The sequence below is a fragment of the Ornithorhynchus anatinus genome, chromosome X1, assembly GCF_004115215.2.
Source record: "Ornithorhynchus anatinus isolate Pmale09 chromosome X1, mOrnAna1.pri.v4, whole genome shotgun sequence".
Lineage (NCBI taxonomy): Eukaryota > Metazoa > Chordata > Mammalia > Monotremata > Ornithorhynchidae > Ornithorhynchus > Ornithorhynchus anatinus.
The window spans coordinates 107,491,208-107,507,340 of record NC_041749.1 but is presented as its reverse complement, the minus strand read 5'-3'; the positions used below and the strand labels follow the sequence as shown (position 1 = coordinate 107,507,340).

Here is a 16,133-nt window from a genome sequence, read left to right as displayed (position 1 = left end):
TATCCCAACATCCCCCCGGGGCTCCCGCGTCAGGCGGAGGAGGCGGGAGTCGCCGCCGCCGCCGGAAACGGCCCCTTCCCCCGCCCTCCCTCCCGTCGTCATGGCGCCCCCCACAGGTACCGGCCTTGGTTCGCCCATCATCCGTCCCAGTTGCTGGGGAGAAGGGGAGGATCTAAGGTTTTTCCCTTTTGGCTACGCGTCGAAGGCTCTGGGTGCCCATCCTGGCTGCGAGAAGGGGTTCCCGGGTCCCGTCCCCCCCCGATGGAGGAGGGAGGAGGCCCTTGGGCTCCCCGCCTGGGAATAAGGGAGGGTCTCCTGAACTCCCTCCTTGGCTAGAGGCAATGAGAGAAGGGCTCCTGGGAGTCCCCTCGTCTGGTGGGGGGGCTCCTGCCCCTCCCCCGTTGGAATTCTGTGGGGAGGTGGCATCCCCCTTCCCTGTTTGGCTATAGGTTCCTCCCTCTCCCCGCTCCTTACCTTAGGTCCTTCCATCACGTCGAAACCACCTGCACTCCCTCTTGAGACTTGCCCCATTTTGAACCCCAAGCCTCTACTCCCGCTGGGTTGGCTTTTCTTGGGCCCCGTTTTGGTGTTAGGGGTCAAGTAATAGCCATCCGGTTCTGCCGGTCTCAACAACCCCTCTCCACCCCGCCCCAAGCGCACCCACACACCTTATTCAGGCTTCACCGGCCTGTGGATGGCTTTTCCCTGCCCTGATCACGAAGCCTTTCCATTCCCTCCGTCTTCCCTGCGCAGGTGACGTCATGGATAACTCGATTCAGGCCCCCATGGTGAATTACCTGCGATGGGACCTGACGGCGGAACAAATTGAAAACCTGACCGATGAGCTCATCGAAAAAACCAAGCTGGTGTACGATCGGGTGGGCGCCCAGGAGCGGAGAGAGGTGTCTTACGAAAACACCCTCAAGGCTCTGGCTGACGTGGAGGTGGAGTATACAGGTAAACCAGAGCAGGGATTAGGCTTGTGCTTTGGAAAGCGCCCAGGGTCCTTATTTGAAAGAGGCCAGATCGGGGAGATGGCTGGTCCTCATCCGGTTAGAGCTGGGAATTTTAAAAAACCGGCATCGACCGTGGACGCGCGCAAGACCCGGCTCAGATTTCAGCAAGGAGACCTTAGCCTTTTTAAACCTTTCTCTGAGTGTCCCAGCCTGCCCCCATCCTTTTATTTTTCAGAGAGTTGGGGTTTCCCTCTGACCTGCTGATCTGGCCACCTAAACCTTTGTTTCAGTACCGGGATCGGCAGCGGCTATCGAGTATCTGTTACGTGCGGGACACTGTGCCGGGCACTTGGGAAACAGACGAAAGAAGTATCAAACTTGATCTTGCCATGGAAGAGCTTTATTATGTTAGAGGGACGGGGGATATAAATGGACAGATAGATCATGGTTGATAGTGGCGGTGTAGATAGCTATAATTCATAACAGACAAAGATGACTGAAGCGATGGCATGATGGAGAAGATGTAGGGAAGGCCTCTTGGAGATATAGTGCCTTCTTAAGGAGACTTCGAAGGCGAGGGAGGATTTGGTTTGGCCGAGTTACGGTCGGAAGGTGTTCCAGGCCAGTGGTATCGCCCATCTCAGTCTCTCCTCTTGCTCTTCCCTCTTCTACCCCACCTCCGATGCCCTATTAAGTCTGGAACTTTTTTGAGCATCTGGGCGTGAATGATTCTGTGTTAAGTACTGTATCTGAAGTGGTCTCCTCTCTCTCTGACTTGCAACGCTACCCACTCCCCCACCCCCAGCCCACTCCTTTTCCCTAATCCTTCTTGACAACTCAGGCCCTTGGTGAAAGCTTTCATCAGTTGCCCCTTTGGAAGACTTAAATTCAGGCCCCTGGCACCTCACCCCCCGAGACCTAGCTCCTGTCCAGTGTTCTTCACGTCACCTGCTCTAAGGAAAGGGTCTGTTTTGTTTGCTTGTTTTAGGAAGTTTAGCTGCTGTAGGTCAGGAACTCTACATGGTGTTCTTAGGTCCTGTTTACGAGGAAGGATTTGGTCTGACTGAGCTTCTGTGGCAGGCAGGGCGTGGGAGACTTGTTGAGCTCTTGGGTTCATCAATAATGATTATTTTGAACTGGGTCTTTGGGGTCTGCTCGCTCTCTCCTCCCGGGCCCCCGGACTGCCCACTCTGCCCCAGCCTCTCCGTAATGGGTGGCCTGACCTCACTCCCTGTTTTTTGTGGGCTGATCTTATTTCAGTACAGAGGAACATTCTGGATTTCCCCCAGCACGTCTCCCCTTCCAAGGAAATTCGCTCAGCCAGTACCGAGGCGGACAAGAAGCTCTCTGCGTTTGATGTGGAAATGAGCATGAGGCATGATGTGTACCAGAGAATCGTCTGGCTGCAGGTGAGGAAGGTGGAAAGAGTCAGTCAGGCCAGACAGGTCGACCTGAGCCAAATGAGGAAGTTTTGTCCTCACGGCACTGATGGGCGGGCGTGGATGTAGTGGGTGCCCTCTGGAAAGGTGACATTCAGACAAGTGAGAAGCAGAACAAGCAATCTTTGGAAAACCAACCTGGTGGATATTTCCAAGGGAGGTTGTGGAGGCAGAAGAGAGTTCCAGAAGGCTCTGGATGGGTTATCATGGGGAGATGTAGGCAACGTTAGGCCAAGGAAGCTTCAGATAATTCCATGGGCAAAGAGATTTAAGTGCGTTAGATGATCCGTCCTTAACTGTGAGGATGGACGTCCAAGAGAACGTTTGATGGTTCGTCCCCTAATCCAGGGGCCACTGTGAGTCCATTCGTCAGTGGTATTTATTGAGCATTTATTGTGTGCCAAGCACTGGACTTAGCACTTCGCTTAGAGACGTGGGCTGGCTGGTTTATAGGGCTTAGCCAGGATGGCGTTGCTAAGTGGTCTACGAGAGCGCACGTGATCTCTTGGGAATTCCTAATCCAAAAGTTTGGGGTGGCTGTTTTTTTTTTCCTCTCCTGTTTTGATAGGAAAAATCGCAAACCGAGTCACTGAAGCCGGAAGCCAAGCGGTACCTGGAACGGCTGATCAAGCTGGGGAAAAGGAACGGACTTCACCTTCCTGAAGAGACTCAAGAAGTGAGCTTCCAGATCTCCCCCAGGGCCTCCCAGATGGAGGAACAGCTGGGCCTTGCTGTCTCCCCACCCCCTGCTTGCTTTCTGCTGGGCCTCTCCCCTACCCCCTTCACTCACTTCCCCAAGCTGACGGCTTCATCCTTTGCCCAAGGCCCGCAGGGTAGGAGCGTCAAATCCCTTGTCTCCCCGATCCCCTCGAGGAAACCTGCAAGATCCAAATTTTCGTAGAAAACTGAGACCGTCCCCTGATTTCCTCTACATCCTTCCCCTTTAGAAAATCAAAGCCATTAAGAAGAACCTGAGCCTCCTCTGCATCGACTTCAACAAGAACCTAAATGAGGACACCACCTTCCTACCCTTCTCCAGGGAGGAGCTGGGTGAGGCCCTTGTAGGGTGGGTCGGGGAAGGAGTGTTTCCTGAGGAATGGTTTCCTGCCGATCCAGCCCTCCAAGCATTAGCTCCTGGGAGTTTAGGTGCCACTAAAGATTTCACAAAAGAGAACATGGACGTGTTGTTTCCCAAAACCGATACAGCAGCACCGGGGGCGCTGGGAGGGGCAGTCCATTTGGAGGTGGAAGGTGGTAGGTTCCAAATCGACCAAAGGAAGCGCCGCTTCTGCCGGTGGAAGGAGTGGGCCGATCCACGGGCGAGCAGTCCGTACCGGGCCACTGGAGGGGCAAGTTGTGGGTGTTGAATGTTCCATCAGAGACCAACCCTGGCAGTCTCCTCCAAACACCCAGACGCAGCTAGCAGAGACTGGGTCCCGGGCTGGGCAGATGATGGGTCTGATCCGGGGGGGCTGGGATGAGGGAGGCGTTGGGCCTGGCTCATGTTGTGTTCTGGGTTGGATTGTAAAGAGAAGAAGAATCATCTCTAGGTCCAACTGGGCCTCTGCCCCAGCCTCTTCCCCCAGTTCTGAGATCGCCAGATGCTCGAAGGTCCCCGATTGCTCCATCGGCTGCCGTCCCGTTCCCCGGTTTTTCAGTCTCGGGAGCACCCCGGCAGTACAGCGTCCCTCAAATTGAGACCCAAATCAAAGTAGATTTTGAAGAGAATTTCCATTTCAATTTTTGCTCTCTGGGCAGGTGGGGTGGGGGGCGGGGGGACGACTTCCTCCCGAGACTCTCCATGCAGAGGGAAGCCCATCTTTTCAGGACTCGGGGTTTCAGCCCCTGAACGGCCCACTTGTTTCCCCAGGAGGGCTCCCGGAGGACTTTCTCAACTCTCTGGAGAAGACGGAGGATGAGAAGCTGAAGGTCACCCTCAAGTACCCCCATTACTTTCCTCTCCTGAAGAAGTGCCACGTGCCAGAGACCAGGCGGAAGGTGGAGGAAGCGTTCAATTGCAGGTGCAAGGAGGTAAGAAGCAGTCATCTTCATCGCCCCATCTCAGCACCTTCCAACCATTCATTCATGTTTATTGAGAGTTTACTGTGTGCAGAGCACTGTACTACCCACTTGGGAGAGTACAATACAAGAATAAACAGACACACTCCCTGTCCACAGGTACCGAGGAGTTCATACAGGGGAAGGGGGCGGGGTGGAGTGAGGATGGTAATGCTCCCCTGGCTTGAGTGAATCTAAACATTTTTCCTGAGTGTTCAAAATCGAGAAAGTGTTCTTTCCGCCCACAGCGGAGCCTGTAAGGAAAGCCACCTGTACTGTGGGTGCTGGAAATGATTTCCAGTTGCAAGAGGGCAAGCAGCGTGGCCTAGTGGAAAGAGCACGGACCTGGAAGTTTTGAGTCCAGGCTCTGCCACTTACCTGCTCTGTGACTTTGGGCAAGTCACCTCGGGTCTCTGTGCCTCAATTTGCAAAATGGGCACTCAGCCCCTGTGCTGCCTCCTACTTAGACTATGAGCCCCATGTGGGACCTGATTACCTTATTTCTACCCCAGCGCTCAGTACAGAGCTTGGCACATAGCAAGCATTTAACACATGCCACAGTTATTATTGCTTTCCAAAGAGTCCAGAGGCTCCATTAGATTATGCTCCCTGTGGATGGAGACCATCTCAGTGGTCTCAGCATGTTTGTCTCTACCGGACTGTCAGGCTCTCGAGGCTCAGGTCTGAGTCTCTGCCTCCCTCTGGCCATCTCCCTCTCCCGTGCCTAGTACAGGCCTGGCACTCAGTAGAGTTGGGAAGGACTGACCCTTGACTCTCAGGCACTTGATGCCTGTTCTCTGCTGTGTCAGGGCCGGTCGCCTGAGCTATTGGGTTGATCTCCCCTGCTGACTGGCTGACTTCTTGGTGTGCCTTAGGAGAATTGTGTGATCCTCAAGGAGCTAGTGGACCTGCGGGCCCAAAAATCCAGCCTGCTGGGTTTCAGCACTCACGCCGACTATGTCCTGGAGATGAACATGGCTAAAACCAGCAAGAATGTGGCTACTTTCCTAGGTATTGGCCTCTCTCTCCCCTTCCTAATTCTCTTCCCCGCCACCCTTCCCTTTTCTCCTCTCTCCTCCCCCTCTCCTTTTCTCCTTCTCCACCCTTGACCCATCTACCCCTTCTCCCCACCTCCCCCCTCCCCCCGGACCTGTCCCACAGCCGCTTTCTGAGACAGCAGTCCCAACTTTTTCCCACGCTTTTGGTCCCTCCCTCCCTAGACGAACTGGCCCAGAAACTGAAGCCACTGGGAGAGGAGGAGCGAGCCATCATCCTGGAGTTGAAAAAGAAAGAGTGCAAGCTGCGAGGCCTGGAGTTCGACTCCCGGATCAACGCCTGGGACATGCGTTACTACATGAATCAGGTGGAGGAGACCCGCTACAGTGTGGACCAGAACCTGCTGAAGGAGTACTTTCCCATGCAGGTGGTCACGCAGGGCCTCCTGGGCCTTTACCAGGAGCTGCTGGGGCTGACCTTCAACCTGGAAGAGAACGCCGTGGTGTGGCACGAGGATGTGAAGCTGTACTCAGTGAGGGATGTAGCCTCGGGGAAGGAGATTGGGAAGTTCTACCTGGACCTGTACCCGCGGTGAGTCTGGGCAGTCAGTCAACTTACTGTGTGCAGAGCACTGTACTAAGCGCTTGAGAGAGTACACTCTAACAGTATAACAGACACATTCCCTGCCCACAGTGAGCTTACAGTCTGGGCGGGGAGACATGAATATAAAGAAGCAGCATGGCTTAGTGGATGGAGTATGGGCCTGTGAGTCAGAAGGTCATGGGTTCTAATTCTGGCTCTACCACATGTCTGCTGTATGGCCTTGAGCAAGTCACTTCACTTCTTTGGGCCTCAGTTACCTCGTCTGTAAAATGGGGATTAAGAGTGTGAGCCCTGTTTGGGACAGGGACTGGGTCCAACCTGCCGACCTCATATCTACCCCAGCACTTAGTGCTTGGCACGTAGTAAGTGCTCAACAAGGACCATAATTATTCATATCATTATTGTTGTAAAAGAAATAAGATTATAGATATGTACAGAAGTGCCAAGGGGCTGGGATGGGGGATGAATAAAGGGAGCAAGTCAGGGGGAGTGGAAGAGGACAGGAGGGCTTAGCCAGGGAAGTCCTCTTAGTGGAGATGTGCCATCAGTAAGGCTTTGAAGGGGGGAGAGTAACTGTCTGTCGGATAGGAGGGAGGGTGTCCCGGGCCAGAAGCAGGACGTGGGCGAGACTTCGGCGGCCAGATAGAGCGGAGGGGATCCCGGGGTGTGGGTAAAGTGGGGCAGGGCTTCCCGGTGGAGGGTCACTCGCTCTTCCTCACGGCTCCGGCTCCCAAGCTCCTCCCTGGGTCACCTGACACTTGGAACCCTGTGGGGCTGACCCCCGCCCCCTGCTCTCTCCTTCCTTCCCAGGGAAGGGAAATACGGCCACGCGGCCTGCTTTGGCCTGCAGCCCGGCTGCCTCCTGTCCGATGGCAGCCGCCAGATCTCCATCGCAGCCATGGTGGCCAACTTCACCAAGCCCACACCGGACGCCCCATCTCTGCTCCAGCACGACGAGGTGGAGACGTATTTCCACGAGTTTGGGCACGTGATGCACCAGCTCTGCTCTCAGGTAAGACCCAGACCAGCGCTGGAGAGAAGTCGAGAGACTGGGAGCCTGGGCTTGCCGGTCCTTCATTTTAACCACAAAGTGCCCCGTATAAATATGTCTCCTTGGAACAGTCTTGCTCAACCTCCTCTTTTTTTTTTGCAGGGGGTTAGTGGGTGGTGCACATGGGTAGGGAGGGCGTCTTCCAGAGTAGTCAGTTCTGTAACGTTGGGGATTTGTTCTTGAAGAACTTCACTTACGGGAAAAATTGCCAAAACCGCTATGCCACGCACACATCCACAGCCCTTTCTCATAACACTGCATCTCCTTGCACCGGCCTGTGGTCCGCACGCCATCCAGACAGAAGCCTGTTGAGGGCAAAACACTCCCTAATTCTCCAATAGCGTTCTCTCCAAGTCGCACGATGGAAGCGCTCGTTCAAGGAGATCCGACTGTACCGCCAATAGTCAAACTATATTTTCAAACTGAGAGGAAATGAGGCAGAAGATTTTCTTTTTGCATGTACGGTGGGGTCAGGCAGCCGTCTAAACGGCTTTCGGTCATTTAAGCAATGGTATTTACTGAGTATTTACTGTGTGCAGAGCGCTGGACTAAGCGCTTGGGGAAGTACAGTACGACAGAACTCGTAGACAAGTTCCTGGCCCAGCAGGAGTTTACAGTCTAGAGGGAGAGACAGACATTAATATAAATAAATGAAATTACAGATATGTACTTAATCAGATTTATTGAGTGCTTACTGTGTGCAAAGCCCCGTACTAAGCTCTTGGGAGAGTACGGTATAACATCAGTCACATTCCCTCCTCAAAATGAGCTCACAGTCTAGAGGGGGAGACAGACATTAATATAAATAAATAGATATATAGATAAGTAACGTGGTGAGGAGCTGGGAGGGGAGCTGAATAAAATAGACATTAAAATAGATTAGGGATAGGAGAAATAGAGTAAAAGAGAAGCAGCACGGTCTAGTGGAAAGATCAAGGGCTTGGGAGTCAGAGGACCTGGGTTCTAATCCCGGCTCCTCAATTTGTCTGCTGTGTGACCTTGGACAAGTCATTTAACTTCTCCATTCCTCAGTTTCCTCATCTGTAAAATTTACTCCCTCCTACTTAGACTGTGAGCCCCATGTGAACGGGGACTGCATCCCACCTGATGATCTTGTAACTACCCCAGCACTTAGTACAGTGCATGATATATAGTAAGCATTTAACAAGGACCGTTACCGTCATCATCATTATTGAAATAAGGATATGTTCTTAAATGCCGTGAGGTTGAGGTGAATATTGAAGTGCTTAAGGGGTACATAGTCAAGTGCATAGACGGCAAAGAGAGGGAGGGTAGATAGATTGCTAACCTAACTTCTCATGCCTATCCCTCCCTACCCCCTCTTAGAATCCTCTTTGGGAGAGAGCGATGAGGAAGAGCCACTCAAATGCCAGGTGACATGCCAGCTCAGACCAAAGTGGTGCCCTGGCCTCTCCCAAGAAAGCAGATGCGTCTGTGTTGTCTGCTTTAGACCGAGATCGGGGCATGTTCCTCTACTGGCTTGCCCTAGAAAGGGGACACTTTTAGGGTAGCGTGAGGTCCCTGGCCTACCTCCCCCAGCCAAGGATACGGGTAGAGGGCAAGCCCAGAGTCGTCGTCTACTTTCCGCTCTACTTTTTGACCCTCCCCCCCATTGTACAGCCACCAATTCCCAACTTTAGAGTTTTCAGGGAAAAGACCCCAGCAGTTTGTACGTTGAATGGAAGTGTCTGGTTCAGCATCAGCATTTGAACCAGACGAGGGCACAGCAGTGGGGAGACACAGATTTTTCTGGTCCACCGCCTCCGACTGCGCCGTGCCCCCAACCCACAGCCTCATAATGTGTGCTGTCCGTCAAAGGGGGCCCGGGTGAGAATGTGGATGACTCAGCTGGATCTGTCACCACTACTGCAAAAACAATCCGAGCGCATGTCCCGTTGGCGGGGGGATATCCCCCCGACCCCTGCCTGAAACAAAATTTCAGAATAATTGTGGCATTAAGTGCTTAGGCCCTAAACTAAGCCCTGGGGTACATATGAGATAATCAGGTTGACCCAATTCCTGTCCCACATGGGGCTCACAGTCTAAGGTAGGGAAAAAAGCATTGAATCCCCATTTTCCGGATGAGGAAACTGAGGTCCAAAGAAGTGAAGTGACCGGCCCAAGGCCACACAGCAGGCAAGTGGCCGAGCTGGGATTAGAACCCGGGTCGCCTGACTCTCAGGCCCGTGCTCTTTCACCTGACTTCCAGATCAGTCTGCTTTGTACCCAGTGTTAAGTAGGGAACTTATTCTCCCTGTTCAAAAGTATCAGCGTCCAGAAGGGGTTCTGCGAGGCAGCGCCCGTTGTAGATTGTGAATGAGCGGAAAAGACAGTAGTAAAACGTGCGGGTCCTTGGGGCTTTGGTGCTAAAGGCAGGGGACCCCACTTCCCCAGAAGCCCCCTTTCCATGGCCAGTTCAGTGGAGGGACTGTTCAAGGAGGGAGGTGAAAGAAAAAAGCAGCCGTAAGGCTGGCTTCCCAGGCTTGCTGCCTTTCCTCTCCCTGCATCTGAGCATATGGTGATCAGGACTGTAAAGCTGGCATTGGCCTCTTGGGCCACGTTTGAACCTAGAGGTAACCTTTACCGTTCAGTCAGATTGGAAGGACAACTCTTTAGGCGTCACCTAGCTTATCCATCGGTAGCATTTACCGAGTACCAACCGTGAGCCAAGCACCGCGCTAAAGCACGTGGGAGAGTACAATAGAGTTAGAGGACATGGCTAGGGAGTTAGGGAAGCAGCGTGGCTCAATGGGAAGAGCCCGGGCTTGGGAGTCAGAGGTCCTGAGTTTGAATCCCAGCTCTGCCACTTGTCAGCTGTGTGACTGTGGGCAAGTCACTTAACTTCTCTGTGCCTCAGTTCCCTCATCTGTAAAATGGGGATGAAGACTGTGAGCCTCACGTGGGACAACCTGATTACCCTGTATCTCCCCCAGCGCTCTGCACATAATAAGCGCTTAACAAATACCAACATTATTAGTATTATTATGTGGGACCTGATGATCTTGTGTCTCCCCCAGTGCTTAGTACAGTGCTTGGCACTTAGTAAGCACCTAACGGATACCACCATTATTATTAGCAGCAGCAGATAGGTAAAAATGGGCAGGGGCCAGATCTAGCCCAGTGCCTTACACCTGCACCTGATTCACACCAGCCCTACTCTCTCCCACAGGCCGAGTTTGCCATGTTCAGCGGAACCCACGTGGAGAGAGATTTTGTGGAGGCGCCGTCACAGATGTTGGAAAACTGGGTGTGGGAGAAGGAGCCCCTACAGCGAATGTCCAGGCACTACAAGACTGGCAACGCCATTCCTCACGAGCTCCTGGAGAAACTCATGAAATCTCGCCAGGCAAACACAGGTCTGAACCCGTTTGTCCCCGACTTCCTCCAGCTCCCCACCGCACCGGTCCCCAAGGCGCCGAGACCCTTCACTAGTCTGGTTTGGCTCTTGGGGTACATAGTGCTCTGCACACAAAATCCACTCGATAAATACGATCGATCGATTGGTTGATTTAGACACCACTGAGAAGGGAAACAGTATTTTAACCCCCGAGCGGTAGGGCCAGGTAGCGGGGAGAGGGCCTGTCAAGAGGGCTAACTGAAGCAATGACAAGGGGTCTCCAGAACGGGAAGTGACATTGCCAGATCTCAACCCCGAGTTGCCCAGCACTTCCCCGCCCCAGATGGATGTTTGTTTTTTTCCCTTGGCTCCCCTCTGGGGACAGGTCTTTTCAACCTCCGTCAGATCGTCTTGGCCAAGGTGGACCAGGCTCTGCACACCCAGATCAAAGCAGATCCTGCCGAGGAGTACGCCCGGCTGTGTGAGGAGGTGCTCGGGGTCCCAGCCACTCCAGGTACCCCCGTCCCGCCGCATGCCCAGGGAAGCCGAAGGGTGGGGGGTGACTGCAGGTCCTTTTAGTAGCTTTTTTCCACCTCTCATCTTGGACGAGTTGGACTTCTCTGCCCTCTCAGAGAAAAGCATTTTTCCATTTGTTCCTCTCTCTCTGTCTCTGTCTCTCTGTCTCTCTCTCTCTCTCTCTCATACACACACACACCCCCACACACCCCCACACACCCCTTTCCCCCTCCCTCTTTTCCCCCCTTTCTCCCCCTTTCCCTCTCCTCTCTCCCTTTCCCCCTCTCTTCCCTTTCTCCTCTCCCCTCTTTCCCCTCTTTCTTGCCCTTCTTCCTCTCTCCCCCCTTTCCCTTCTCCCTCTTTCCCCTTCCCCCCCCCTTTCCTCTCTCCCCCCCTTTTCCTGTCTCTCTCCCCGCCTCAATCCCCTCTAGACTGAAAGCTCCTTCTGAGCAGGGAACATGTTTACCATCTCTGTTATATTGTACTCTCCCAAATGCTTAATATTCTGCACACAGTAAACACTCAAAGTGGATTAACTCATATTTATTGAGTGCTTACCATGTGCAGAGCACTGTACTAAGCACTTGGGAGAGTACAATATAACAGTTGGTGGACACGCTCCCTGCCCACAAGGAGCTGACAGCCTAGAGGGGGAGGCACATTAAAATAAAGTATGGATAATAATAATAATAATGTTGGTATTTGTTAGACGCTTTCTATGTGCAGAGCACTGTTCTAAGCGCTGGGGTAGACACAGGGGAATCAGGTTGTCCCACGTGGGGCTCACAGTCTGAATCCCCATTTTACAGATGAGGTAACTGAGGCACAGAGAAGTTAAGTGACTTGCCCACGTACATATCTGTAGTTTATTTGTTTATATTAATGTCTGTCTCTCCCTCTATACTGTAAACTCACTGTGGGCAGGGAATGTGTCTTTTTATATCGTACTCTCCCAAGTGCTCAGTCCAGTGCTCTGCACACTCAATAAATACGATTGAGAGGTTGAGGAGGATTAGGATGGAGTAGAGGCCATCAGATTTGGCAGGAAGGAAATCCATGATGACCTCTGAGAAGGCAGTTTCAGTGCAATGAGGGGGACGGAAACCAGATTGGAGGGGGGTCAAGGAGAGAATTGGAGGTGAGGAAGTGGAGGCAGCAAATGTAGACAGCTCTCAAGGAGTTTGGAGAGAAATGGTTAGAGGGATGTGGGACAATAACTGGAGGGAGCCTTGGGGTCAAGGGAAGATTTTTTTCCCCTCTTCTCTCCCCCCCTCCCTTTTTTCTCCCCCCCCCCCCCATAATAGTAATAATAATGTAATATATAATTGTATTTGTTAAGCACTTACTATGTGGAGAAGCAACGTGGCTCAGTGGAAAGAGCACGGGTTTGGGAGTCAGAGGTCGTGGGTTCTAATCCCGGCTCCGCCACCTGTCAGCTGTGTGACTTGGGGCAAGTCACTTAACTTCTCTGTCCCTCAGTTCCCTCATCTGTAAAATGGGGATTAAGACTATGAGTGCCACATGGGACAACCTGATCACCTTGTATCCCTCCCTCAGCGCTTAGAACAGTGCTTTGCACAAAGTAAGCACTTAACAAATGCCATCATCATCATGTACCAAACACAATACTAAGCCCTGGGATAGATAAAAAAGATGATGCAGTCCCACATGGAGCCCACAGTCTATGTAAGAGGGAGAACAGGAATTGAATCCCCATTTTGCAGTTGAGGGAAAGGAGGCACAGAAAAGTTAAGTGACTTACCCGCAGGCATACACCAAGCACATGGCGGAGTCAGGATCAGAGCCGTGGTCCTCTGCATCCTAGGCCCGAGCTTTTTCCACTAGGCCACGCTGCTTCTCCTGCTTTCTCCTCTCCCTACCCCCTCTTCACCCCCCATGTGTTTCACCACCCTAAGCTTTCACTGAGGAATTGATAACCCCCCACCACCCCCTTCTGGATCTTTCTGAAGTCCCCCATAGTTTACTGAGCCGACCTGGCCAAAGCTCCAGGGCATTCTCAAGGGAAAAGAGTCTTCTGTCTCCCCGCCCCCCTCGATCCCAAGCAGACATCCCAGGAAAGGGGGAGACCACAGTGAGGGAGGCCTGTCACTCCCCTGGGTCTCTTCTGCACCTCTCTTTTCACTCTCCCAGGTACTAATATGCCAGCCACTTTTGGCCACCTGGCCGGGGGCTATGACGCACAGTACTACGGCTACCTCTGGAGCGAAGTGTATTCCATGGACATGTTCCACACCCGCTTCAAGCAGGAAGGCATCCTGAATGCGAAGGTAAGTGAAGGAAGCTTTTCCAAAATACCTTTGTGGATACCCATCCCTCCTCACAGTCCACCCGGCCCCTGTCCACCCGGCCGCAGCAGCAGCACTGGGATGCTTGTTTCCCCCTCCCCACCCGCTTCTCTGCTCTGGCAACTTCAACTCTTCTCCACCTCAACCTGTCTCTATCTGTTGCCAAATAGTACTTTCCAAGCGCTTAGAGTGCGCCACACACAGTAAGTGCTCAATAAATACAATTGAATGAACTCCACATAGTCTTCCAGCTGTGGGCACAGCTTCATCAGGAACTTTGCCTTTCCCCCTCCAAAAATCCCCCTCCCTTCAGGCTGTACCCTTGCTGCCTCAAGTTATCATTTTTACTTTTTTCACCTTTCTTTTTCCTTGTTCATCTATTCTCCTTTCCCTCCATCCCCAGAGTGTGTCAGCGGGAGAGAGTGATGAGACCCTTTTCCCCGTGCACCTCCTTGGTGTTTTACAGTTTGTGAGTCTTAGAAACAATTTTTCGAAAGGGGAGACTCGGAGCCCCATTTTGATATAAGAGAGCTGGGCTGGAGGCTACAGAGCATCTCGATTATTTTGTGTGTTTTTTCCTCTTCCCCAGACAATATCAGTTTCACCGATGGGGGCTGGGCACCTGCTACCATCAGAGCGCTTTACCAGACTTTTGGGGAACGTGCTGAAGGAAAAAAAGATGTGCTCTCTGCCCTCAAAGACCATACAGTCTAATGGGGGAGGAGGCATTAACTGGTCCAACATACCGTAGAGTCTAGATAGGCATAATGTTGATGGTGTCTCCTGCCATGAATGGTGGATGAGCCTTGGTCCGGTCGCAAGGACTTCAAAAATTGTGGTATTTGTTAAGCGCTTACTATGTGCAAAGCACTCTTCTAAGCGCTGGGGGATACAAGGTGATCAGGCTGTCCCGCGTGGGGCTCACAGTTTTTTAATCCCCATTTGACAGATGAGGTAACTGAGGCACAGAGAAGTTAAGTGACTTGCCCAAGGTCACACAGCTGACTAGCGGCGGAGCCAGGATTAGAACCCAGACCCGAGGACCTGCATCCTCTCTTCTCCAGTCATGTTTCCTCTGGGGCATGGAAACAAGCCAGAAGGCAGGCAAGGGTGCATATGCAGATTTTTTAACGGGCGGGACCTTTTTGCAGCATGGCCTAGTGGCAAGAGCACGGGCTTGGGAGTCAGAGGTCGTGGCTTCTAATCCCGGTTCCTCCACTTGTCTGCTGTGTGACCTTGGGCAAGTCACTTAACTTCTCTGGGCCTCAGTTACCGCATCTGTAAAATGGGGATTGAGACTGTGAGCCCCACGTGGGACAATCTGATTACCTTGTATTTACGCCAGCACTTAGAGCAGTGCATAGTAAGCACTTAAAAAATAGCGTAATTATTATTATTACGGCCAAAGTGACTGCAGCAAAGTGCCACTACTGTGCTGCAGTGCCATGACGCAGCCCAGCTGGGGAGCCATTCATTCATTCAGTCGTATTTATTGAGTGCTTACTGTGTGTAGAGCACTGTACTAAGCCCTCGGAAAGTACAATACAGCAATAGAGACGATCCCTGCCCACAACGGGCTCACAGTCTAGAGGAGGGGGAGCCGCTTTGGAGACCACTGTGGGCTTCTCTGCCCATGTTAGCCCGTTATTTTCAGGATTCCTGCATAGCCTGTCCACCATGCAAAGATGCCCTAGCTGGTTCTTTGGTCATAAACTGTCACCCCTAGTGGGAGAGCCCCAGCAGGCATTCCCCTTGACCCAGCTCTTTCTTTCTCTCTCTCTCTCTCTCTCTCTCACTAACACACTCACACACACACGTGTCGTCGTCCCCCCCCCCCCATGTTGAAGTATGAGTTTGACTCTGGTGGGGATAGGGAATCAGTCGATGGTATTTGTTGAGCACTTACTGTGTGCAGAGCACTGTACTAAGGTGGGAGGCAGGAGAGTCGAGAGCAGGGGGGGTTGGTGAGGTTTGCTGGGGCTGGTTCGCGGGGGGGTATTGGGCTCCCTGCCCTCCCCTGATCTCCCCCTCTCACTCCTGGCAGGTTGGAACAGACTACAGAACCTGCATCCTGAAACCAGGGGGCTCCGTGGATGCTTGCGACATGCTAAGGAAGTTCTTAGGTCGAGACCCCAAGCAAGATGCCTTCCTTCAGAGCAAAGGACTGAAGGTGGAGAGTACCTCACTGCCCTCAGCCTGCTGAGGGGCCTCGCCCAGCCCCGGGGCCAGGGTGGGAGGGCAGATGGTGTGAGGTTCATTTCCTCTGGGGCTGGCTGCTGGGACCCCACCTGACGTGACGCCCTTTGTCCTGCCCTTTGTCCTGTTGCCTTAAACCCTCAACAGGAGAGGTCTCCCCAGTTCGAGACGGGTTGAGAGGGGATCGGCCGCCCCTCCACGCAAATTCCCTTGGAAAGGATTTCCAGAGCCTGGCCAGTAGGGTTTCCATCCTCAAAGCTTGAATTCAGCAGGTAGCCATTACAAATAAGGGGGTCAGGTTTACCATATTTACTTACATAATTGTCCCACTTTGGCTGTAATTTTTTTTTTCACTAAAACTGAGAAGGAGGGGGGTCATGCAAGGACCTATAGGAATTAAATCCAGCAATAAGAGGCGGATGAAGAAAAAAAAAGAGGCGAGGAAGGTAAGAGGCCCCTTGAGACGGACTCCGACTTCTATCGCACTCTTGCAGGTGTTGAGTACACTAGGCACCCATCTGCCATTCCACTGTCACCTTCTCAACCATCTTCAGCCCCTCCTCGTGCCTATCACTGCTTACAGTCATGTGGTACAAAAAGTAATCTTGTATTTCCTCCACAAAAACCAGGGTGGGGAACTTATGTGGTAGAGAC

The 16,133-nt window shown here is 52.6% G+C and overlaps 1 protein-coding gene across 2 annotated transcripts; it reads left to right on the top strand.

Annotated features, from left to right (window-relative positions):
• The first annotated feature begins 88 nt into the window (after positions 1-88).
• THOP1 (thimet oligopeptidase 1) lies at positions 89-15,811 on the top strand. Of its 2 annotated transcripts, none has more exons than XM_029051485.1 (13): positions 89-116; positions 754-957; positions 2,217-2,365; positions 2,964-3,071; positions 3,343-3,445; positions 4,266-4,426; positions 5,329-5,464; positions 5,674-6,040; positions 6,863-7,064; positions 10,294-10,480; positions 10,847-10,975; positions 13,129-13,265; positions 15,328-15,811. In XM_029051485.1, the coding sequence occupies exons 1-13, from the start codon at positions 101-103 to the stop codon at positions 15,484-15,486; spliced, it is 2,058 nt and encodes a 685-aa protein (XP_028907318.1). In that variant the 5' UTR covers positions 89-100; the 3' UTR covers positions 15,487-15,811. The 2 variants fall into 2 exon arrangements, with proteins under 2 accessions (XP_028907318.1, XP_028907319.1); XM_029051486.1 differs by lacking the exon at positions 89-116 and adding an exon at positions 121-177.
• Positions 15,812-16,133: the final 322 nt, after the last annotated feature.